General features: G+C 40.1%; 1 protein-coding gene across 2 annotated transcripts; it reads left to right on the top strand.

Moving 5' to 3' along the window:
• The first annotated feature begins 277 nt into the window (after positions 1–277).
• FZD6 (frizzled class receptor 6) lies at positions 278–26,617 on the top strand. 2 transcript variants are annotated; one of them, XM_059479522.1, is made up of 7 exons: positions 278–315; positions 785–1,165; positions 17,850–18,046; positions 18,946–19,963; positions 22,296–22,444; positions 23,676–24,104; positions 24,585–26,617. In XM_059479522.1, the coding sequence occupies exons 2-7, from the start codon at positions 986–988 to the stop codon at positions 24,739–24,741; spliced, it is 2,130 nt and encodes a 709-aa protein (XP_059335505.1). In that variant the 5' UTR covers positions 278–315; positions 785–985; the 3' UTR covers positions 24,742–26,617. The 2 variants fall into 2 exon arrangements, with proteins under 2 accessions (XP_059335505.1, XP_059335513.1); XM_059479530.1 differs by lacking the exon at positions 278–315 and having other exon boundaries at positions 610–1,165.
• Positions 26,618–26,630: the final 13 nt, after the last annotated feature.

Here is a 26,630-nt window from a genome sequence, read left to right as displayed (position 1 = left end):
CCCTTCTCAGCCTGGGTTCCCCCGGTATGCGAGGCGCGCTGGGACAACACGGACGACTTCGGGGCCGTGGCCGCATAGCCGGGCCAAAGCTCCTCACTACCCCTCACTGCTCCTCATTGCTCCTCGCTGCTCCTCGCTGCTCCCCACTGCTCCCCGCTGCTCCCCGCTGCTCCTCACAGCCCCGGCCGGGGGCCCGCCCGCCGCCACCGGCCCGCAGCACCGCCGGGGCGGGAAGGTGCAGCCGCCCCGCCCCGCCCGCCAGACGCCACATCCTGCAGGTGCCGCGGGGCGGCCATCGCGGAGGGGCCGCCACCGGTGAGTGCGGGCAGCGGGTCAGGGCCCTCTCTCGTCCCAGGGAGCAGCGACTCCACCTCGGAGCGTTGCCGCGGGGTGGCCGCCGGGGGCGGGTCCCGGTGAGGGGGCGGCGGGGGCGCGGCCCGGGCGTGGCGGGGATGCGGCGCCGGGGCCGCGCCCGGCGAGCCCCGGGTCCTGGCCCGACTGCCCTGCCGAGCCCGCGGGCGCCGCTTCCCAGGGCGGGGCTGGGAACGGGGCGTTGGGAGCGGCGGCGGCTCCGGGGCCCGGGCGGGAGCGGGGGACGAACGCGGCGAGCCGCGGCCCCGGCGCGGTGTGTGGGGTCGGGGAGGCGCCGCGGGGGCACCCGGCCCGGCCGGAGCCGCCCTCTCGCCTGCAGGCCGGCCGGGAGGCCGAGCTCGGCCTTCGGACGGGTGGTCGCGGTCGGGTTGTTTCTGCTGTTCACTTCTCTGTCCCGTCTTTGCACGTGCAGACTCGAAGAAGAAGGGATTTAACAAAGTCGCGCTCGGCTAAAATGGGACAATAGCTAAAGCAGCTCTGAGGAGTCTGATTGTGTGCGTTGCTGCCCTGCGCCGGAGCTGGCAGAGGAAGATGCGTGTTTTTATCCTTGTGCAACGCCGGTCTGTCTAACTACTGAACAGAGCGATGTGCTGAAGTTGGAGATCCTGACAAAATGGGAGCACTTGTGTTCTCTGCGACCTGCAGCTTACTTCTAGCTCTGGTGGAAGGGCACAGCTTATTCACCTGTGAGCCAATTACTATTTCCAGATGTTCAGGAATGCCTTACAATATGACTTTTTTCCCAAACCTCATGGGACACTATGATCAGGACACGGCTGCTCGCAAAATGGACGTAAGTTTCTCACCCCCGTGTTCCCCCCCAAATTGTATGTAACAAATTTGTCATTCAGAAACTATTTGGGATACCTGTTGCACTGAATGACAAGACTGGTAATGTTTAGTGAGTAGATGTGTCTTCAGAGTGTTGTGGCGCTCCTGGTAAGGCGCTATATAAGGGAGCTACCGACTTCCTCCCTCCACCCTGCCTTAGATCCTGTATTAGAGTGGAAGAGGAATGGGTGTAGCACAGCAATGTGGCTATTCAGAGCATTTTGGCAGAGCTGATCACATATAGCTCAGGCACTTTACTGTTAGACAGAACAATTGTTGAAATTCTCAGGAGAAATAGTTTATGATATCCTGGCCTGCCTGAACTCAGTGCAAAAATGATATTTAGAAGATGCTCTTTGCTCCTCTGTCACCTTACATCTACTAAGGAGGATCACCTGAAGTTATTCTTAGCCCTATTCTCCATTGTGGCTTTTGCATTCTGATGTCTTCTGACTGGATGCTGAAACTTCTGACTGAAAGAGAACTTTACTCTTTTGAACTGAAAATAAGCACTTTTCTTACCTGAACTAGCTGTAAGTGTGGCTCCCCTGAGAATATGCCATGCTGTGGAAAGACTTTGCCCATAGCAATACCTGTGAAGGGTGAGAGCCTCTCTGGGTGAGAGGCTTGTAAAACAAGTTTTGAACCTGTTTTAATAATGGCTTTTCAGTGGTAAGAGAGGGGGAAAATCTTAACACAGGTCTTGAAAAGCTCAGTGTCTTGTGCTATGCAAAGGGTGCAACAGAAATGAGGTGAATATTAAGTTTCTATCTTTAAAAAAATTATATGTGGTGTTGAAGGTACTGCTACTAAAATCTTATTTGCATACTGTTTACTGAGCTTGGAGGAGGGGCTTGATTCAGTTGCTGAAACATGTTTTTAGTGTTGCTTGGGATGATCACAATTCCCTGCCAGCCTGGGATAGCACAGGCTTTGGTCTCACATTGGTTTTGTCAACCCAGTGTAGATGTGTGGGAAATTCTGGTATCAAATGTTAAGCCATTTGTATGCAGGCAACTGAATTTGCTGCAGATCTCTGAGAAATTGAGGGCTTTTTAGTTGGAAGGTAGGCTGTAGGCTTCAGCTGTGAGCTGTGCAGTGTTTCTCTAGCCATCACTTCTCAGGAATGCTTCCTGCAGTGTCTGCCACTTTATCTCCTCAGGTACGCTGCTGCTTCTGACTGTGTGTGTTAACTGCAGCCATGGAGCCAGCACTTGGCTCAATGCATTTGTGCCTTCCAGTTGTCGCCCTGGTTTTCTAGGATTTTCTAAGCCTTCTGATGTTGACATTCTTGTAGTGAATTTTCCCACACACTTTTTCTGTAAACAACTCATTGTTTTTCATTCCTTCTGGAGGAAGAGAGATTTGATGGACTGTTGGTTTGACCTGTGGCATTGCAGAGGTGGTACTGTCACCTTCCAATCCACTGTCACCCTTGTAAAAATATAAATAGTGGAGTCAGAGAATAAAACTTTCCTTTTTTCCCTTCACCTGAGAGCGGTGTGTGCCTGTGTCCCTTCGTGTCGATCTGCGACATCTGGATCAGAAGGCTTAGAAAATCCTAGAAAACCAGGGCGACATTCCAGTCATGCTGCTGCTAGGGCAGAGAGGCCACAGAGCCATTTTTATTAGGTTGCCATGGCTGACTTTTCTCAGCTATCAGTAACTTGTGCCTAGTGCATGTGTGGAGGGAGTTCCTCCTGGAAAGTATTCATGGCTTGCCTTGCATATAGCTACCAACTTCCTTCTTGTTAGCTATTTCATTAAGAATTGTGTGGTAGTGAGAAGTTTTCTCTCTTTTTCCATCCTGTCACCCTTATAACCTGACTGCTAGTGTTGGATTACTACTCAGTCAACTGGCTGGGTGGCTGCAGGGAACAACAGTGTCTGTTAGGGTTTAATTTGCCTACCCTCTCTGATTTGCTTCCAAGTCTCCTGTCATTCCCATTGCCTGGCCTCTAATTTGATATTCCTAACTACTGTGGTGCTGTGCAGACATTTCTGAGCTGCCTCTTGTGTGGTGGGCTGCCTGCCTTTGTTGTGGTCCAGCAGTGATGATGGATTACTTGGTCAAAGAGAATTTTTTAGACAGCTGCTTTACAGGTGAAATGGTCTTTGCTCCATTCTGTATGAAGTTCATGTTGAATCCACTTCTAGTGGTTAGATTTGGCATTAATATGGTAAAAGCTTACTGTGTTTCATTGCTGGGCCTTCTTTCTGAGAGGGACCAGTGTGTAGCAGTGTCACATATTTTGATGTCATTCTTCGTATCATTCAGTAATGGTGCCAGTTTGTCCATAGTTGATTGCAACTAACCTTCTCAGGATTGTGAAAGGATTCTGCTTTTCGGGGGATTTTCAGTGTTGCAGCAGGGTAGGAGGAGTCACTCACTTCTGGAATGGTGTTTAATTTCAGTTTGCAGCCGTAACAAGGCAGTGTGTTAGGAGGTGGAGGAGACTTCTGTTGTTTTAAGAGCTTAATTTTTTTTTCCAATTTTCAGTCCAAACTTCATTCATACCAAAGAAAGAATTTTAATGGCATGTTTTCACTCTATAGAAGTGCTTTCCTTTGATCCTCAGCAGGAATGCTTAAAGGCTTTCTTTTTAATTCTGTCTTGCTCTTCCCCCTCCCTTCCCCCTGCCTGTTCTCAAAATTGGGCATGAGATTTACATATTTGCATGTAAGATCTCACAGGGTTTTGAGGTTGAGGCCTGCAGTATTTTGCTCCCTGTATCATAACTGACTTTTAGTAGGATCATGCAATCCTAAGGAATAATGTAGGGGCTTCTTCCACAAATCAAAAATATTTTGTGCAGAGAGCCCTAGTGTTAGTGCAAGTTTACGTTTCTGCCCCCTCTAAGAATCTTTGGGGAGTGTTTGCTCCCCAAAAGGATGATGATTTGTCAAGGGGACAAGTCTCACCCCAAGGTGAAGTTCACTCTCCAAAACAGTGGTAACTCACCATGCCCTGCTCTGAAGTGCATGGTGGTGTTGTATAACTGCTGCATGGGAGTGTTGTATAACAAGAAGAGCTGTGCTGGGGATGTGTTAAATTGGTATTTCTGGATGGTGTCTTCACAGTAATCCTCCAGAAGAGGATGATGTGGAGCTACTGTCTCAGTAGTGGCTGTCTCCAAGGAAAGCAGCTGATAGATGGTTTTACAATTCTGCCTCATGGATCAGCTGTTCATAATGATGTGCTAAAACCAGAACACTGCAACACTAGAGCAAGAAGATGACTAACTCAGTCCTAGGGCCTCTGGTGTGGATGTTCTGGCTAGTGGGGATATTCCCTCTGGGATCTCGTTTTCTGCAATAAAAAAATATGTAAGTTCCAGTTGCTCCCTCCATTCACATGTTTATTTATTTAGTTTAATTTTGAGCTTTCAACTTGACAGACCGAGTTTTGGCTTCTTGAGTTTTACTTTATATTTGGATTAGTTTTGTGTACACAACAGATGGTGGCTTTAGGAAAGTAAAACCACATTTTGTGTATGTTTGCTAAACAGCTGCATGACTGTGGAATCTGATTATTTGCAGATGCCTACCATCTCTGTATCTCAAAGCAGTTTATCAGTAACTGTTCTTGTTACTACTGGTTCAGATTGGGAGGTGGAAGATGTAGGGTTTGTCTGATAAGGAAAATAAGTGGACATAACAGAAGATCTGGTTCATTACAGCTGTACTTAAATAGGTGTAACTCCCCCTCGTGGTCGTCCACAAAAACAAGTCACTTCGAATTCCAAAGTAATTCCTACTTTAACTATCCTGGTGTAGGTTGTCAACTGAAGGCATTATTCCATCAAGGCAGCGAGTTCCTGTGTTGTAACTTACATTCATATCTCTTAATCTGTTCTGCTGCAGTTCTGGAATGTATCCACAGGAGACAAGCCCTTAAGCCTTCCTGATGTGGGCAAGATCCAGGCCTGTAGAAGTACAAAGGGAAAAGGCTTGCCAGTGAGCTTTTAGAGCAGACTGTAGAAAACACTGGAAAATGTTGCACAGAGAACTATGAAGTACCTCAGAGAGACTGAAAAAATGATTCAGTAGTGAGTTTTCCATTCACTTCTGAGTTCATGGCCATGTGCCAGAATATGTGTGTGCATGTCTGTGGAGGGTTAAATGCAGCTGGCTGCAGCAGTAGCAGAAATTGTGTGACAACTGGGGTCAGTTGAAACAAAGCCATTTAGAGGGGGTTAAAAAGTACCTTCCAAAGTTTAATACTGAAGTTGCATGAGTTAAAATTTGTAATGTAATGGCTTCATTTGCTTCCACTAAATCCAAATTTGCAGTTAATTCAATATAACAATACTTATAAAATCCTGCAAACCTGGTGTCTGCAAGCATGAATTGATACATGTGTCTGTGTACTCACAGGAAGGAAAAAGCTGTCTACCACTGTAGGTTGGGAGTTTAGGGCAAATAAGTGGTGTTTTATGAAAAGGTTATTACTGGGATAGCCTGCAAAGTATCACAGGTGTGAATTTACTTAATCTCTAGAGACAGCCATCTTTGCTTCTTGCTTGTGCTCCACATGAGCAGTGCTTGGTGTAATACATGAAACACTAATACTTGAAACTTGAAGCTTAAATCTCAGCATCTTTTAGGAAAACAATCAGTATTCTTGATCTGCTTGGAGTTATGTTTTGTCCCTGGTGCTGCCTCAGACCCTAAAGTGGAGAAATGTGTGCAGAGGTGTGGATATTGACCCAATGGAACAAGCACAAAGGAGTCTTTAATTCATATTTTGGTTGTAACATTTTTGTTGTTCCTTTACCATGGTACTAAAGAGCAGGGGAGGCCTTTGTAAAAAGTGGTAAATTTAGAACATCATGTGTTACTGTTTACAAACTTCTTTTCTAGCTTCTCAGAGTGTAGTGCATGTCACAAAAGATTGTGGTGATGAAGCAGCTGAATTGATGCTTGTTAAATGCAAGTTGGCAGATGCCAAAGTATTTTTGTATATACTTCATATGGATCAAAGGAAATACAAGACAGTGCAACTGACTTCTCTGTTGGTTATGTCTCAAGAAATATGGAATAGTGGATATGAGCAATTCTTTTGAACATCACCTTGGAAGTTGCAGAAAAGCATTGACTGGGTTTGAAAACGTGAATTATCTGTGTAATTTTGTAAAAGAACGTAAAAATTTGAGATGTATGTTCATTTTTTGTACTCTCTTGCTCTCAGGTATTCCAAAGAAACGTACATCATGCTTAGTTCTTAGAGTGGTGCTTATAGCAACATTCATAAACCATTTTTGCTGATTCCTATGGGTGCAGTAAATTACAGCCACTAAAAAAGTGTTTGTTACCTCAGTAGTACTGAGGCCCTTCAAGTGTGATTGGCTTGTGCAGATTGACTGAAAGCAGGCAAATCTGTGTAATCCCATTATCCTGGCTCTGAGCATATCAGTCATCTGCAAAATCTGCTGCTGCTTTCTCTGAGCAGCAGGACTTGCCCACTTGATGATGTGAATAGCACTGCCTTGCTCTTTGTTCTGCAAGGATGCTGTTTAGAATGCATGGGGGTCCAAAATACTGCTTGCTTGGCAAAGAGATGGTGGCTGGGGTTCTTGGAGATGGTGTTGACAGTGTGATTCCAAGAGCCTCCTCTCTATCCATCTTCAGAGGTTATGCCTCCTCTGGCAAGTAATTTGGTGTTACAGGAGTGGATCAGTAGGTGAAGTTGTCAGCACACTTCCTACCTGACTGCTGCGTGAGACCGAGGAGTTCTACTCTGGGTTAGATTTTGGCCAGTTTCACTGTGCATGGGGTCTGAAGCTGGCCTTTGGAAGGCTGTCTTGCAGATCTTTGTCAGCTTCTGAGAAATACCATGGTATCTTGTTGTTTGTCTCCTGCAGATGTCTGTCCCTTCTGCAGTGCCCTGGTTAATGTTCAAGTGCAGCTGCAAGCTGTAGGTGGTTTCTTAGTCCAGCCCTGTCTCCAATTCTCTCTTCTCCATGCTCAAATCTGCAGTCACTGGGTAAATGAAGGTAGTGATGGACTTAGTCCTGTGGCTGTAGCCTACTCCTAGAGGACCTGTGCATGAACAGAACAGCTTCCCTGAAACTTTTTATATAGAGAATGAAAGCAGGAACAGAGCTGAGTTTGACTACTTTGCCTTCACTGATGGAGGAGAGTCAGGGCCTGGGAGCTGAGCTGTCTGCTGAGAACACATCATCCTTGGTGTTGGGGAGAGTCAGCAGTGGGTACAAAGCTTTGAGACACAGATGCAATTTCCAAATTGTCTTAGTGTTTTTGTGGAAGTGGCTGCTGCCCAGTGGAACCTTGTGAACTTCACGTGGTCATTAGTAAAACCTAGCATTAGATTAGGTAGGATAGGTGTGCTGAGGGTGATGTGCTGACCATGATTTTGAAGGTCATCTTCACATATCTTTCCTTAATAGTAGGCAAGTAAGACAAAATTGTATATTGTTGTGTGCTGGTGGTCCACACTGTCTGCCCTCTGCTGTCTGTGAGATGTCAAACTGTGTGGGATTAACAACTGGGTAACAACTCACACCCAGTGCATTGGCCCACAGCAGCTCTGGAAAGAGCAACTGGGCAGTCTTGAAGGATTTGGTGAAGCAAGGTACATTGTGGGACATCTTTGCAAGGCTCCTCATTTTGTCATCTACAAATCTAGCCTAAGAATGGCAGAGGATCCTGATGTCTTTCTGAAGCGAGCTTTGTGGTGTTTGGGTGTGAGATGCTCTTTGCCCACAGTGCTGCATGGGTCAGGAGGCTGGATGGAGCTCAGGCCCTTGTTGTGTGCTGGTGGAGGTGGAATGCAGGCTTAGTTTTCCATTTGCAGGATGGATGTTCAGGGTGACAGCTTGGCTACAAGGTCTTACCTGTGCCTTCATTGATAAAGACCATAAAAAGCAAATGGTCCAGAAAAAAACCACATTGGATGGGGAATGTGGTCACATGTCCATGGTTTCTTTTCTAGTTTGACAGTGCAGTGATTAAAGCAGACAATTTCTAAAAGTACTATTGTGTCATCTCTTTAGTTCTTTATGTATTCCACAGGGAGGGGGTGGGAGTAACTGCACCACAAAATTTGCTGCCTTTTTCTCTCTCTCAGTGCTGACTTTTGATTCACCAGCCCTTAGGGGCAAACATAGTTCCTTTGTCACATGGTTGCCTTTTTGGGTCCTCTCTGTGTATTTGTGTGCATCTGTGATTGCTGTAGCACGTTGGTAATTTGCCTGCCAGAGTAAAAGATGCATATGTCTGCCCTCTTCTTCTGAGCTGTGTAGGGTAGACGAGTGGAGACTTGCTAGATTTCTGCATAGCTATTGGGAGAGGTGGGCAGGGGTGTGTAAGAGCTGTGTGAGTAGCTACAGTATATGGGGGGGAGAGAGGCCTGGATGATCAGTCTTTGTAGGACAGTAAGGATGTCCTCTTACTGAAGATACCTCTCCTCTAGACAAGAGCTTCCTGGGAAGAAAAAAAAAATCTGCCTTTCCTGTACTTAAAGTTCTGGTAGATCAAGTTATTTCAAAGAGTGACCACATCCTTCCAAGTTTGGCTCATGCTGTATTGCCCAGAGGGCCTGCATAACCAGATTTCTTTAGACTCAGTAGCTACTGCCACAAAGCACTTAGTGGCCAAACTCTCCACACAGTTTTCCTGCATACAAAATTAAAAGCATTGCTTTTCTGGAGAGGGACTGTACCCATCCAGCCTCATGGTGACCTAGCAATACCTGTTTGCTAGGATGTCACATCCCTGCTGCCTACTGTTTCACCTGAGCTGATGTTCTTGTAAGGAAGGTACAAGGTGCACCATTCTAAGAGTCCAGTTGGGTGGGGGATCTGGCTGGGGATTATGCACAGAGCTACAAACAGAACATTAAGTGTCGAAGGTTGTCGTGGCCCACAAATCATAACGTAAACAGAAAAGGTGGCCTTACGTTTTTAGAACAGGAGAAATAGGGAGGATAATGAGGGGAATGTCACCAAGATGAGCACTGTGGGCTAACAATGAGGAAACTGTGTCTAATGAAGGCATTCAAAACTGGGAGTGTCTCAAAGCGTGACCAAGTGGAAGCAGTGAAAGCAGCAGACAGAGGTAATGATTGCAGATGCTGAGGTAGGTGACTGCAGCTTCATGGGCTTCAGCTTGGTCAAATGACTTGTGCATTTGACCAACTGATGTTGTTTCAGCATGTGCAAATGACTTGACTGATATCTCCTACATCATAACAAAGTTGTTTTTTTAAAGACTACTAAAGTTTTCATTTAAGACTTAAAAATGCAGTAGCCAAGAAAGAAATGGTGCAGGTCTACTACTCTGGTAACTTGGGTGGTGCTGTTGTGCTGAAGTGTGTCTCCACACTCACAGAGAGAAGGGGAAGCATAAATATGGATGACTTTTGGAACCAGAGCAGTAATAACTTCTGCCAGAATTTCTTAGAAATGGGGGGCTTTTTTAATGATAAGACTGTCTATCAACATTATTACAGGTAATCCTTTACATTGAATGCTGCACAAAAGTTTAGCAATAAATCCACATACTCCTGTAACACATAGCAAATACAAGGAGAATTTAAGATTTGAGATTCTTATGCTACTGCAGTCCAGATGTAATGAAGCTTTGTCTAGACTTCAGATGTCTGAGGGCCTGCAGTATACCTTCCTTCAGTTAACTTACAGTTTTCTGTCTTTTATGCTGTCCAGTTTACGCAAAACCTAAATCAGATACGATGTATAACTGAAAATCTTTGTAAAAATAGTTCAGTTCTGTAACACTTGGGAAAAAGCTCTCATATTTGTTAAGGACTGTAAATTGCAGAGGCTGGAATATCTATAATTTAGGTCAAGCTATAATTTAGGTTAGAACAAAAACAGGCAGTGGATTTTGGTCATAAGCTATTTTGAAAAGTATTTGAAATACTTGTACTTTAGTTTATTTCAGATAGTGAGATGTAAAATTCCTGTCTATATTGTTTATAACCTTTGCTATACTTAAAAAATATAGGTATATATGTATTTTTATTTTGCATGTGAAAATACTTAAAGAGAAAATATGGAATGAAATTGTTTTACTACAGAAAGAAATTCTGTTGCTAGATCCCTGTGTGGGCCATTCTCTTGAGTTGGACTTGGTCCTAGTGGGTCCCTTCCAACTCAGAATATCTTGCAGCTCTGTATGGTTAGTACAAAACCATTCAGAGTGTATAAAAGTAAAAAAGCAGAATAGCCTGCTTTATCCTTCTGTGTCTGTGCCCATTATAGTGTCAACGGCAACCTTAGTGCCAAGGTGTGGTATTGGAGTAGTTTTATGGAGTTTGTCTTACCTCTTTTTGAAAGTGCATGAGTGCCTTACTGGCCTGTCAACCTTTGACACCATTCCCCCATGTGCTTTGTCCTTGCCCTGGTAGAATTTTTGATTCATATTCCCATAACCTTTCAATAGCTAATATAAAAGTTCAGACCAGGATGTATATGCAGACACATGTGTGTGTGTATATATATATAATTTGACAGTCTAAGTGCATGTCTTGCCTTTGCTGTTTGGTTGAAGGACAAAAATAAGCTTATATCTTTGCAAACATCTTTCTGCAGAACGGCATCGTTTGTCCCACTGCTTGTTTACTGCCCATTTCTTTCTCTGCACCACCCCCAGCCTCTACCAGCTCTTTGAACTTCAGATTTCCTGGAGAAGGAAACACAAACTATTGTCTTTTAAACTAACGGGGCAACTTACTTTGTACTCTGACAGAATACTTCATTCTTATCTATGTAAATGTTAAGTTGGTTACATTTTAAAAATGTTTGAAAAGCTTTTAGATTAAACACAACTTCGTGTACTTTTAGTTTATTGTGGAAGCTGCAGAAAGTAATGCTGTTTTTTTAAAGCAGCTTATTAAAGTAGAAGTCAAATTCATGTATGTTTTGATGGTTTTCTTTTTACCTCTGTCAAATCAAGATGCATTTAATAATAATGCATATTAAACTTAAAAGTATTCAGATTTATAATATACATCTTATATGCATTTATAGCTAAAATATAAATGGTGACTTTTAGTCCTGAAAAACTTTTGTTGGTTTACCCATGAAGTTTTAACTGAATTGAGAAAATAGAGATTACAGCTGATACTTGCTGCTGGCTGCAGTAGTTGATTATTACTCAGAGCTCAGGTAGAGACATGGTGTATATGGGCTCTCAAATGAGCTCATACCGTGTTCCTTGCTGGTTTAAAGGGTGGTTGACATTGCACTAATGTTTCTGTGCATTCCCATGTTCCTGTTTTGCAGTTCTGTTAAGAAGCAGCTTTTAGCAGGCATGTAGCAACAAGGCACTGACACTTAAACTGCCTCAGCTTCCTGCAAAATCCTTACATACCAAATTAAGTGTATTTAACTTGCCTTTGATCTAAATTTCTCAATGTAACTTCCAATGGGAAAAACCTAGTCTTTTCTCAACCTTGCTGTGAATCTATTGGACTTGTACATTTCATCCTTCATTTAGTTTCATGTGTTGGGACATTTATTTATCATGACTTAGTTAATTGTGCGTGAACTAGAAGTCGGAGGTTCTTGGCAGCTGATTCACTATGGCCATCACAAATTGCCACCCTTGCCAGCCTGTCTAGGAATTGCATGAAGGCATTAATCCCTCTGGGTGTGATGCTAATCTTGTTTGCATCCAGTTGAGAATAACTCCATTGTAACAATAGTGTAGGATTAAATCAGCCGTGCCATATTTGCTCCACTGTTTTTAATGGAAACAGATTATCATTGTAAAAGTGGCTAAAGATACTGTGAAGATTGTTAGTGTAGCTCTGGGAGTAGAAAGAGTAATTACTGTCTCCTCTTCTGAGATAGTTTATATGCACTGTGATTGACAGTGGCTGTATTTCCTATCACATCTGAAAACTTACATGTTTATAAATATATTTGGTTTAGAGTTTAGAGGCTATACTTCAATTCTGTAGTGACTGGATAGTAGGTTTGTTTGTATGGTACTGTAAATTATTAACAATTAATTTTTAATTATTAATCATGAAAGTGCCCTGCAAGAAGCAAGGGAGTTGGTGATCCTTCTGGGCCCCTTCCAATCTGAGATGTTCTATGACTCTAATTATTCATTATTTAGGTGGTTGTTATTCCCTGTAAAGCAGATACATAGTTACATGAGTAGCAATGTATAGGTATTATTTAGTATAGGTAGGAATATATAGAACTATATATTTAGTATAGGTAGGAATCTGAGGTACACAGTGGAGTACAATTGTAGAAATACAGATTTAAGCCTGCCTTTGCTTTGGTGACTGAAATAGAGAGTTCTGTAAGCAACAAGGTTGTGGTGTTGTTCCTTTAATCAAAACGTGTATCAAAGAGGTGACGTGGCTTAACACCACGACAGTTAGTGTCTGTCATTGTTTAACTCAGTGAACCTCAATGTTAACTAGATTAATGAAGTTAAATGCTTTCACATGGTGGGTAGAGCCCAGTGGTTGGGAAAGCAGGTTTTTACTGTCTTAGGTATCTGACTCCAGTGGCTGAACAAAAGCTCAAGTCCTCTGTGTGTCTCAGCAATTCAAGGTATTTCCTGTCTTTTACATTGAAGGTTTGCCATGGATGATTGTAACAAAGACCTTGATGTTTCAGTCCACAATTTTCTATATTATGAAAGTGTCTCTGTGACACTAATCAGCAGAGAGAGTATTTTCACTTACTTGTTTTGGTATATGCTGGTAGTTATCATGCATCAGAGCCCCAGAGACTGATCATCTCTGGTAATGCTTCTCTCTAGGATCAGACTGAAGTGAGGTACAGCAGAGCATTTGAAAAGTTTGCATGTAATAATGAACTTGTTTCGCTTGTGTCTTGCAGTTGTAAGCCTGCTAAGCACAAAACAGAGAAGCATGGTGAGCACAGGATCCATATATAGTTCTAGGTTGCAATTTACTTGTTGGCAAAGCACATTTAAGGACATGTTTGCACTCAGACATTTTTTCTGTATTTTGCTCCATTTGTCTTCACTTGTCTCTGTGGTGTTACTGTTTGCAGAACCACACCATAACTGGATTTCTGAGGTAGCTTGTCTTTGCTGCTGGAGATAATATAACATAGACACACCTTGTAAGGATCCTAGGACTTCATAAGATGTTCATGTTTGTTAGTGGAAAGTTTGCATCCCACAGTCCTTGGTTCTTCACTGATAGTGCTTGAGGCATGCCCCTCTTGCTGTTACAGGCTACATCATCTTTGACTTTACAGCTGCTATTAGATTGTTGGTTTGGGTTTTGTTGTTTTTTTTAAAAGATTGTTACTGTATTCTAGTTTGTCTTACATTTACTGAGTTTTGTTTCCCATTGTCAAGAAGATGGGAATTTATATTTTTGAACATACACTGACTGTGTGAGGCTCCCTTTCTGTTTTTTCAAGAGTGTAGATTCACTCTATTTTTAGCATTCTCATCACCCAGTGTGCAGATTTTCATCTCTTCTTCATATGACAGGGCAGTGGTTGCTAATGCTTAAAATGCCAAGTGCCTTGGTTTCCTGGAAGAGCGAATTTTGTTTGTTTGTGCCACATGCAGACCCTGAACTTCCTGAAGAGGGGAGGATTACGGTATAAGATTGTGAGTTTAATCCCAGACTTGCAGGTTTAGGATGCCAGCATGTGCATGCATGCAATTTACCCAGCTGACCACGTGGGTAAAATGTGGTTTGTGGTTGGGACATCCACAGTTCAGGTAAAGTGTCCTTGAATTTTACTGTCAGTGAGTTTGTGATCTTGGCTTTACTTTGTGCTTCCAGACTGTGAAGCTGGAGGAGCAAATACTTTGGTTTTGGTAAGATTTGCTTTTATGGTCCATCAGGAAACACAGACATACTATTTTCTATGAGCAGACTTTTCCATTTTGGCTAGCTGGAAGTGAAGCCCACACTTAAAGATACTTCATTTTAGCAGAGTTCCAGGCACAATTCACTAACACTTCTGATGTTCTTAAATGGTAAAAGTAGGCAGTTGCTGAAATTATATCTGTATTTTTCAAATCCCATTTGTGTGTGCTTGAGGCAAAGTTTTACGTTTTATAGGGGGGGTCTTTTTAGTTGAGAAAACTCGTTGGCTGTAAAATCTATTAGTTTTTTGATGGACTCTCTGCTTCTGTTGAAAGGGATAATTGAGATTATATATACTTCAGTTTCCAAAAGCATGTTCACAGCCTATATTTTTTTAAGAAACTGTGCTGGTAACCCATTGTAGACTTTGTTTTCCAATGCCTGCTTAAAGAACAAGAAGAAAAGTAGGTATAAATAAATAGATAAATGTTTTTTTCCCAATAAGAGGTATTAAATCCTGAGCTGATAGTTTCATGCTATACCAAATAAATCTCTAGAATGGTTCCCCTTTGTTACTTTTACTGAAACTTCTGATAACAAACTAATTCATAAATGGGTCTAGAAGAGGGATAGGTACTGAATTTGCTGAGAAAACAAAATGGGATTAAAGAATTGCAGAGAGATCATGTACTAGAAGCATCTGGACAATAAAATGATAGGTGTGATTTAGGGTAGGGAAATGCAGAATAATAAGTTTGGGGGGAAATAACCCGCAGAGTAATAAATATAGGGGAAGGGTAACACCCACTGTCTGTACTAGTTGGGTGGGCACAGTATTTTACCAGTTACTGTCACTCAGAAAGTCTTTGTTGTCACTGGAAATGTGATGTCAGTCTTCAAATTTAGTCAAGGCAAATAGAAGACAAAGTATACTATGAAAAGGAGCAGAAATCAAAATTTAAAGCTTTACTATACTAATATAAAAATATATTATAAAAATTATTGCAGAAAGACAAAATGGAAAGGAAAAAGTATAGTGCAATCTTTTACCTGTTTGTCAAAACACACATTAGGCTGCAAAACCAGGAGTTACAATAAACATAAAATGCAGTATTTTCTTACCAATGTCTGTTTAAATTATGCAGGGCAACTTATTGCTGTAGTATTTAACAAAGGGTTCAAACGTAAATGATTGAAAAAGGGAGAAGATGCATTTTAGGAAGAAAGGTTTCAACACAGTGGCTGTGTTGCAATGTGCAGCATGTTTCCTAAACCCTTGCTAGTAGGAAACTGGAAGAGATGTCAGCTTGTCTTATTACAGCCCCCTTGCTGCCAGCCAGGGGAAAATGAGGTGTCCAGCTGAATGGTCTGACTCAGAAGGTCAGCTTGTGTTTTCAGAGCATCAAACTTCTTGCTCTTGTGCTCATACTTTCAAGTGTCAGAAGGTAAATGTTTTTAGCAAGCTGAAAGAAATAAAAGAAATATTGTAAGAACAGTTACTCTTGGCAGCCAAGTCCTTGGAATACTGCTCTGATTACATTATAGGCTAAACATGGCATTCTTCCTAAAAAATTTAAAATTTATCTGGTGGTTTTTCATTTAAATAAAAAATTTTCAAATTTAGGGTGGTTTTTCATTTAAATAAAATATACTCTTTAAATGAGTGTTTAGACAATGACAACATGCTTTAGTAAAACTCTTTATGCAAATGCAAACATTTTATTCTTGCTTGTCTTGTCATTCATTATCTGCCTCTAATACACAATATCATTATACATGTTATGATTTTTAGCTTTTAGGTTGCTTCATATGACAGAAACTCTGTTAGAGTGGTAGAGTTTAGTTTTATGTCCTGACTTTCTTCTCTGGATGTTTTCTTCATGCTCATTTTCTTTATCAAAGGAGCAGGCTTAAAATATGTAAGCCTATTATCTGTATTGGAAAATGCTATTTAGAAACTGTCAAGTTGCTTATAAAAATAGTTGGTAAAATATCACTGTAGGTAAACTCAGTTTCATTGATATAAATATTGAGATTCTAAAAAACCTTTACTTTTCTAGATAAGATTGATGAAAAAGTTTTTGGCTGGTAGTCTAAAATTTGCTCTAGAAAATTAATTTTACTTCTTATTGAATGAGGTGAACTGTGGGTGACAAAAAGGAAGAATTCAGAACAATCAAGACAAATTCTGCAAGACAATATCAAAAATAAACTCAATTTCTGTAACAATTGAATATGACTACCCAGGCTATGTTGTTTATCCTAAGTTCCAGGAAGAACAGAGCAAATAAAAATTAAGAATTGAGAAGAAAAGAAGCATCATAATTATGCAAAGGGAATTTAATTCATTTAAGGTAAACTCCTGAGTACTTTTTTCATCTGAAGCGATGCAGACTTTAGGAAATAATCCAATTTGTGGAACTGGAACGCAGTATACCAGAACTGCACTTCTGTCCTTGTCATGAAATACTCAAATCTTGGGTTCCAGCAAAGGCAGCTCAAGAGGAGACATTCAGAGAGGGGGTCAAACTAATGTGTGCCTCTTGTAATGGCTTGTGCAGATGCAGCACACAGCTGGAGTGCTCTGAAGGGTACTGCCAGCATTTTTTGGTTTGTCATAACGCACTTGTGTGTTATTCTTGCTCTGCCTTATCTTCTTCCTTCCTCCCTATACATTCCTGTATTTATTACCAAGGTCCTTTAAGGACTTGTAGGTATTCCATTTTGTAAGGGAATTTTATTTAGCAATGTCTTTTCTTTTAAACTGCATGTTCAGTACTAAGACTTGCTTCTTGAGTAAGGAGAGATAGGTAGATAGATAGATAGATAGATAGATAGATAGATAGATAGATATGCAATGCTTAAAAGCTAGAAAAAAATAAGGATACTGTTCTGGACTCAATCTAATCTTTCCTTTTGTAGCCATTGGTTGAATGTTTGAAAGACATAAATATTGATGGCAAATAATTAAGTAAAATTCTTACTAAACAAAAATCTTACTAAAAGCTTGGCCTACTTTGAAAATTGCATGCACTATCCCTGTTTAACATCAGACATAACATTTGCACATACAGTAGTATTTTGGGCAAAATAATTTGCCCTAACAATAAAGCTGAGAAAATGTAAAGTGGAAAGGCTGGGGTTTTTTTACTTGAAAGCCTGTCTGACTGTGAATAAGCAATTGAATGCATTGAGCAGAAAAAGTTAAACTTGATTCTATGAATTCTTTAGTAAGAACAGTCATCAGTTACTCACTGCCTGTTACTTGATAATCCAGGCAAAGAAATTCTCAGTCATGTTGAGAGAGATTTTAAATGAGACGTTTAAAAATGAGAAATAATGTTTTGACCTCATTAACAAAAAAAAAAAAAAGCCCTAAATTTAATTAGCATGAGAGATGACTATATCACACCACTTAGGACTGAAAATGTAATCTAACAGGAACTACAGGAACAGACACACCTTGGAAAACCTCAGGGCATTTGTTTAGAAGCTGACTGGTGTACAAAGACATTCAATGTTTTACTTTATTTTTAAATATCTTGGGCATTCATAATACCTTTCAGATTTCCAAAGTTGTCACATAGGAAAAATGAAGTTTGGATAGCCAAATCCAAAGATTCTTGTCCAAGATCCTGGGACAAGGGCTGGGCTGGAAGTGTCAACAGAGCCTCTTGCCACTCTGGTTTTGCTTTTTCAGAACTGCTGAACAAACACTATTTTCTAGTATTTTTTCAAAACCTACATAGGATTAAATGTAAGCCCTAGTGACGAAAGTTAGTTTTGATGCTTTGAATTTTCTTTTAAAAATTGCTAACCAAAGCCTTTTTCTTCCCTGTAGCCTTTCCTTATTCTTATGAATCTTCACTGTTCACCAGACGTCCACACATTTCTGTGCAGAGCCTTTGTCCCAGCCTGCCTAGATCAGATTCATGTGATTCACCCCTGTCGAAGCCTCTGTGAGAAAGTGTATTCTGACTGTAAGCAGTTGATGGACACTTTTGGAATTGCATGGCCTGAAGAGCTGGAATGTACCAGGTATTTTTCATATTGACAGGTGGTGGGAGTGGTATTTTTATGTTTCACACAGACTGAGTTGAAAATCTGAGGCAGACTGTTAAATATCACCTCACAGTAATTTCCTTAGTATGCTGACCCTGCAGTGCTTGTGCACGGGTCCATTTCTTTATTAAAACTTTTTTGTAATTCAAATTATCACCTGCATTTTCTGCCTGTGACAGTTTTTGCAACAAAGCTCTGTGGCAGTTCTTTTCAATAATCACATCCTGGCAAGAGGTAGCTTTTTCACTGTACATTTCTAAAAGTTTAAAATATTACATGTTACAGCATAGATTTTGCTTTGGTTTCTGATCTCTAAACTAGGGATGATCATGCTTACTTTATTAGGGGTTTTAGAAGTAACTGCTCATAAGATAATGGAATGTAGAATATTCTGTATTTCAGCAGACCCAGAACATTGCATAGTAGAAACCTTCCGTTGCTCCTAACTGTTTAAATGTGCCAGCCTAGTCTTGTGTTGCTTTTCCTGTGCTGCCTGCCAAAACTCCCTTTTTTGAAGTGTCACCTTTTCCTCAAAGGTGTTCACGTGATAGAGGACAATTAATACTTCATTTGGGGACTTAATTGTCCAATTTTAGATTTAGGTTATGAAGTCTCATCCTTCTTGTTTTTCTCTCTTCAGTCCACGTTGTTTATGCTCTTGGGCCTGAAATTTGAGTAGTTGTCCTTGGTTCCAAGCTAGGAAAGGAATTGTTTTTGTCTAGCTGCTCTGTGAAGAGAGCTTACCGTCTCATAATATGAAGCTCAGAACTACACACTAAAGCAGTACAGAGTCTGAAAAATATAAAACCTAAGGCATCAATTCTAGTTGAGAATGAGGGCTATTGAGATATTTCCTCTTCTGTTTACTTATTCAGGTTAATCAATTGTGATGAGGCTGCTCCTGCCACTGCTGCTGTAACCACAAATGTACATGGAACTCAGAAGACCCCAAGCCAGATCCGAAGGGATTATGGATTCTGGTGTCCCCGACACCTACACACTACCAATGGACAAGGCTACAAGTTTCTAGGAATTGATCAGTGTGCACCCCCATGTCCCAATATGTACTTCAAGAATTATGAATTGGATGTGGCAAAAAGTTTTATTGGAATAGTTTCAATCTTTTGTCTTTGTGCTACACTGTTCACGTTCCTAACTTTTCTGATTGATGTCAAAAGGTTTAGATACCCAGAGAGACCAATCATCTATTATTCTGTCTGTTACAGCATAGTCTCTCTAATGTACTTTATTGGATTTTTACTTGGGAACAGGACTGCCTGTAATGAGGCAGATGAGAAGTTAGAAATTGGTGAAACGGTTGTTCTTGGCTCCCAAAACAAAGCCTGTACTGTCCTTTTCATGGTTTTGTACTTTTTCACCATGGCAGGAACTATATGGTGGGTGATTCTGACCATCACTTGGTTCCTTGCGGCGGGAAGAAAATGGAGCTGTGAAGCTATTGCACAGAAGGCCATGTGGTTCCATGCAGTTGCCTGGGGAATACCTGGTTTTCTAACCATTATGCTCCTTGCAATGAACAAAGTGGAAGGGGACAATATCAGTGGAGTTTGTTTTGTGGGTCTCTACGACCTGGACGCCTCGCTGTACTTCGTGCTTTTGCCGCTGTGCCTCTGTGTGTTTTTCGGTCTCTCTCTCCTTCTAGCCGGCATCATCTCTCTGAACCACGTGCGGCAGGTCATTCAGCACGACGGCAGGAACCAGGAGAAGCTCAAGAAGTTCATGATCCGCATTGGGGTTTTCAGTGGGCTGTACTTGGTGCCTCTTGTAGCCCTTCTTGGATGTTACGTTTATGAGCTGGTGAATCGGAAAATCTGGGAAACCACTTGGGTGTTTGACCACTGTGACCAGTACCATATTCCTTGCCCTTACCAGGCAAGTAACGTTTTCCTTTATAAATAATACTGTAAAGTTAATTAGCAAAAACCCTTATGCATATCTGCCATGCAGTGAGTAATCTGTTCAGAAACATGGAGTGATTAGTTCCTTTTTAAGTCAAAAAACAATGAAATATTATTTTTGCTTTGAAAATTTTAATCTAATTGGTAGCATTCAGCAATTAAATTCAACTTGCAGCTCTAACAGAATATATAGCTTTTTATGATCTTTGAACTTCATGTTAGAAATTGTGATGGAGGAGGGTTGTTCCTCACAATATTTGCTTCTGAAAGCATTTGCTTAGTACTTCATTGCCAAGCTCAGTATCAGAGTACATAAGTTGAATTTTCATCAATTTTAATTGAAGCTGAAATAAGGATTCTTAAAAATTTAGACTAAATTGGATTTTAAATGCTGCTTATAACCACAGATTTAGAATCACTTTTTTTTTTTCTTTAAAGTATAGAAGTGTAAACCATGTGAAATTATAGCACAAATTTCCCATATGTTTTTTCCACAATAGCTGTAGTTTGCAGGCTGATTTTCAGAAATGCAAAGAATTCTTTATTAAAAAACAACAACAACAACAAAAAAAAAAGCAAATAAAGAAAAAACTTCAACTAAAATTGTGGAGGTGGTTGTGTTTAATATTTGCCTCTTAAAATCCAACTTCTTTGGAAAGACTTTTAATTTAAAATCTGCCCATGTTCAGTAGATTAAATCTGCTGCAGTTGCAGGGAGTTTTGTATACTGACAAGTATTATTTCTTTCCATTTAAGAACAAATACATAAGAAGACAGCATCACTAAAAAATGCAAGTGTCTGGTGTCATCTTTCATTGCATTACACTTCCTATCTATGTTTTTTTGCTGGAATAAACTATCATTAAAAATGAGGAATAGAAATACAGGCATTATGGAATGATCAGGATTGACCTTTTTCATTCTTAAACACCATTTAATATCCTCTGGATTGAAGTCAGTGTAGGCTGAGTAGCACAGCTCACAGACTACTTGGTTATTTTGGCTTCCAATGCTGTTTCTTAACAAGTGTATTTTGACTTCAGTGGGTTTTATTCTGAGCTCTGTATAAACCTAAATGCTTCAGAATATACAAGTTTGAAAACAAGACTTTTATGCTTTAAAAATAATCAATAAATTTGTTTTGTGGTGCTTAAATATGACAGCTTGGCATAATAACACAGAGCATGTATTTTTAGCCTTTAATTAACCCATTGGAAGGAAGAAATATCAACATTAAATATTACAAAAAGATCTACTTTGTGGGATCTGTCCCTATGATAGACAGTGTGTGCTAATTGTGGAATAGCTCAAAGTGGTGTGCTTGGCCTTGGCTTATTTGAGCTGGCTTGTAGACTTTTGTTACATAGATTAAAACCAATAAAAACTGAAGTAGCTTATGTTACCTGGCTAACAAAAATAGTGGCTTTCATAGATGGGTCTAGCAGATAAGACAAGTGGCATAAATTAAACTTGCAGCATGACAGCTAAAGATAATGATCTCTCACTGGGTTAAATGTCTCAGCTCCTATGATACAGCTCTGCAAATAGGTGGATTAATTTTGCAATAAACAACTGCTGTGTAGTTCCCTGCAGCTCCTTGAAGATGCTGTCTAATCAGATTAACTCCCAACTAATCCTTCCAGTACCTGAAGGGAGCCTACAAGAAAGAGGAAGAGAGACTTTTTGCAAGGGCATGTAGTGACGGGACACAGGGGAATAGCTTTGAACTGAAAAGAGAGTAAGTTTAGATTAGGAAGATATTAGGAAGAAAACCTTTACTTTGAAGGTGGAGAGGCACTGAAACAGGTTTGCCAGAGAAGTTATGGATGCCTCATCCCTGAAGTGTTCAAGGCCAGGCTGGAATGGGGCTTTGATCAGCCTGGTCCAGTGGGAGTGTTCCTGCCTGTGGCAGCTGGGGTGGAAGTTGATGATCTTTGAGGTCCCTTCCAACCCAAACCGTTCAGTGATCCACTTATTGTTTCTTTTAAGTTGAAGGGATAAATCTTTCACACTTGCCTCTGGAGAATATTTTTACTAATACTATTACTCCCCAAATTACCTTTCCTTTCAATTTAAAAGAAAAACAATTCCTTCTGACAGATCTCTTCTGTGTGTATATTCAGCTGAACACATCTGACTTGTCTGTACATGTCTGATGTTTGTCCACAGTACAAGCCTCAACAAAGAGCAACAGTCATAAGGAGAAAGTCTCTCGTTTAAGAAATGTATTTGTTTTCTTCATTTAAAAAAATAAATCAATGAGTATATTTTCTTCTTTGCATTTATTAAATTTCTTTATCTTCTAGGCAAAGGCACTAGCAAGACCAGAAATATTTTTGTTTCTGATGAAATATTTGCTGACATTAATTGTTGGCATATCTCCAGTGTTCTGGGTGGGAAGTAAAAAGACCTGCTCTGAATGGGCCAATTTCTTCAACAGAAACCGCAAAAGAGAGTAAGAATTTTTTTTTCTCTGTTTTTAAAGCATATACTTAAATTTGCCTTTCAGACATGTATTTTTATATATAGCTGAGATAATCAAAATGTTGTCCTCAGACTATAAATGCTGCTTTGGGCATCGGCAGAATTCCACTGGAATCTGGGGAAGTTTTAAATACACAGTGACCCTTTAACAACAGTCTCAAGAAGACAGAAAATATTTTCCTCTGCTGATTTCTCTTTTGTAGAGCAGAAGGTGTGTTGGCTAATACAGATCTGGTTCACAGTCAAAGGAGGAAAGATAATTTCAGCCATCAGTTTAGTTCTTTTCATGTGTTGTGACCACTTCATTTGACACAGTACTTAGTACTACGTTTACTGTCATGCAGTAATAATATTCTCTGTTCTCCTCTGCCAGGCTTGTCTTCTTTTGAAATTAATATTCATTGAACCCTCCTTACTACCACTTTTATTGCATTAATCTAGTGTTCCTTTTTTTTTTTTTTAATTAAACAGAAGAATTCAGTTTCATTACCTAATTTAAGCAAATTTATATCTGTGGATTTAAATAGCTTATAAATTTTGTCTCCATTTCTTATAGTTGTTGCTTTTTTCAATTCTTTTTTATGTCTTAATTATTTCTTTTCAGATTATCTGTTACTTATAAATGATAGTGTGGCTTTAGATAATTTTGTTTCTTTGGTTTTCCCAAGGCAGTAGCCTCTAAGCTCTTTTTATTTTACATCTCCATTCCTCAATGGTGAATCTATAGCTTCCTTTCCCTCTCCCCTCTTTTTCCATTTCCTGTATAATTTTTGCTTGTGTTTCAGATGTTAATTGCTTTTAGCTACAAGGATTTAAAAATAATGAAGTTATTTTTAATATGCTTATATTTTTTCATTTGGAGGAGGTTGACTCTATATATAAAGTTGGTAATGCAACTGCTTATGAGCTAATTCTTCTTTTCTCTCTAGTAGATCATTAATTCACTGTAGACATTGGACCTATTTGCAGAACTAAGAAATGTAGAAATGTGCTTTATTTATTTGTTCCACAGACAGTTACTTTGGAGCCATTATGATTTTTCCTCCTCTTTTCACATACAATTTGTTTCCCTTTGTTCATTAACACCCAGCTCAGATTGCATCACTGGTTGCTATTCTTTCAAGGTTTTGTGTGCTACTCTTTATTATATTATAGCTAACATTATCCTCTTTGTTCAGTGATGTGTTTGTACTCTCTTCCAGTCCAATCAGCGAGAGTCGAAGGGTGCTGCAAGAATCATGTGAATTTTTCTTGAGGCACAATTCCAAAGTTAAACATAAAAAGAAGCACTACAAGTCAACTTCACACAGACTGAAAGTCATTTCAAAGTCAATGGGGACCAGTACAGGTGGCACAACAAATCATGGAACTTCTGCAGTAGCAATCACTAATCATGATTACTTGAGCCAAGAAACTGTGGCAGAAATTAAAAGCTCTCCAGAGACATCTGAGAAGGAGATGGAGGCAGATGGAGCATCTGCCAGAAGAGTGGAGGAGGGTGAAACCAGTGGAGATCAGATGTTCCCCAGCGCTAAACTGACCGTGGATCAGCTGGAAAGGAGAAACAAAGCAGACAGCACCTGCCACATGGGTACTTTGGCTGAGAGTGTTAAGAGAGTAGGTGAAGGAAGGTAAGGCTCCTGAACTCAGTATTTTCTTTGTTTCTACATATTACCACTGTTTCTCTAAGTGTTCTATTTCTTCTCTCTGAAGAATCAGGGTACTCTCAGGATGCACCTGACCTTCAGTAGCTGTCAAGAGAACTTGCAGACTGTGGCCATGTATGTTTAGCCTCTGGGCTGTTTTGTATTTTTGTAGGGTTCTTCTTTTTCTTTTAAGCATTGTGTGCTGGAGCTTCAGCTTGTAGGATATTCTTGCCTTGCTGAACAGTGACCCTCAAGAAACCTGTGTCTGCACTGCAATCACTTTGAGAGGTGATGAGTCTGAAAAAGAACAATGATGACTGCAGGCTTGGAAAAGTGTACAGAACTGTACTGCATTCATACAGCTGAATATATATATTACAATTTCACTACTCAGGTTTTTTTCCAGTGTAATAGAAATTAAACTGTGCTTAAAATTTGCTGTCTTTTATTTTTCTTTACTTACAGAATAACTCCTAAAAATGATTTTAGTGAATCTCCTTCACTGCAAAGGAGCTGTTCCCAAATACCTGATGTCCCACAGTCACCTTCACTATCACTACTTGTCTACTCAGCTTCAGACACCAGAAGAGAGTTGGATTCAGGAAACAGTTCCAATCCTTGAAAGATGGACAATGAATATCAACATTTGTATTGCATAAGACTGAAAATTTTTATGAACATTTGCATTGTATAAAACTGACATGAGTTCTTTGTTACACTGGAAATAATGGATATTCTGTGCCTTATTAAAAAACACATATATCCTGCTTTGCACTTATAAATCTATGTTTTGTTGTGGGGACAGCTAGCAATAATGTACTGTATTTAATCCTGTCCAGGACTAATGGAAATTGAAGTTCTGTAGGACATGGCAATAATGTAAGAAAAAGATGGGAGACAAATATTATTCCTTATATAAAGAACACTTTGTAATGAATTGCATTAAAATAATGCTTCAAAAGCACTGTTACTTCTCAAGGTATAAAATTCCATCAGCCTCTTCAATATTTTTCAAAACTTGTTAATTTTTTCTTTTTTTTACTGTCTCTTAAACAACAGTATCACTTAAGTAAGTGATGCACAAATTTCTAAACACTCTAAATTATACATCCTGCTGTATCAATTATAGCACTGGTTTATGGTAGCTTGTACACTGAATATGAAAGGGAATCTGAAATTATAGCAGTTTATTTTGTACATAAAAATTAATTTTGTAAATAAGTGACTGCATAAGGTCAATCTTTAGAACTGCTGTTTTGTATGTATTGTACAAACTTGGGAAAGTTCCCGTGCTCCCCTTAGGGTGTTGCTGAAGCCAGCAGTCCCCTGGTGATCAGCCTATGTGACACAGTTCTGAGAAAAGCAGGCTGGACCTTTACCCATACCATGCACTGATGTTTGGGGTGGGGCAGGCCCTGCTGCAGGGATGCTGCAGAAGGTGCAGCACTGTCTCAGAAAAATGCCTCTTGGAGCCTCTCCTGGCCTGGTGATCCAGGGCATGGTGACAAAGGGACACCTCAGACTCCTGGGCTCAGTGGGCACAGCCTGACATGCAGGCCTGGGGCTTTTGTCCTGAGCTGCAGTGACAGCTCATCTTGTGCTGTTTCTATGTGAGTAACTTCATTGTTTAAAAATGCTATAAAGAAATATCTTCCAGATAACTGCTGCAAATAACTGGTGAGTTATAAATATGCAGGCTTCTTTAACAATCTATTTACAGAGAAGACAGCCTTAGTACTTTTCCTCCAAAGCCTAATTTTCTACAAAGCCTAATTTTTGATTATGCTACAGCAATATATTTTCTCTAAATCAAAAAGGCCTTAATACATATAGTCTTTCCTATGCTAGGTGGTTCTCAGGAGGAAGTACTGCTGATGTGGATAACAATTTCATTGTCTGACTTTGAGTCAATGTTTTTTTAAGACCCAATGGGATTTGTTACTTGAGATAATTTTGAGACAGATTTTGCTGTTTTCTAAACCTAAATGTCAGTGCATTTTGTAAAACTGTCCAGCATCTTGCATTTGACCACTAATAAGAATATGTCTCGATGTTATGGTATTAGGCAGAGAATTTACTGTGAGCTGGGATAGCATTCATGGTGATGCATGGAACGATGAAAATTGCGTGGTACAAAGGACATGTAAGTGCTGGAACAACAGGAACTACGGTTCTGATAAACCAAAGTTATTTGTTTTATCCATCATGCATTAAAAATGAAAATTCTTTACCTTTATATTACAGTATCTGCATTTTAGCATTTGTAATTTATTGTCATCAATGGGATATGCTCTTCCTTTTAGAATTTTCCCATTAAAAGTACACAGAATTCTTGCTACTGAGTGGACAGTAAAAAAGATATGAAAAACCTCCTGTGAAAAGGTGCACTAAATACCCTTCATTTTTCTACTTCTGTTTGTAACCAGGTAACTTTATACACATGTTCAGTAGTTTTTACTGTATTTGTTAGTAATAAAATATGCTGTTGTATAGTAAGAGCTTCTGAGTGGA

This window comes from Ammospiza nelsoni, chromosome 1 (assembly GCF_027579445.1).
Source record: "Ammospiza nelsoni isolate bAmmNel1 chromosome 1, bAmmNel1.pri, whole genome shotgun sequence".
Taxonomy (NCBI): domain Eukaryota; kingdom Metazoa; phylum Chordata; class Aves; order Passeriformes; family Passerellidae; genus Ammospiza; species Ammospiza nelsoni.
This window is presented reverse-complemented; position numbering and strand designations above follow the sequence as displayed.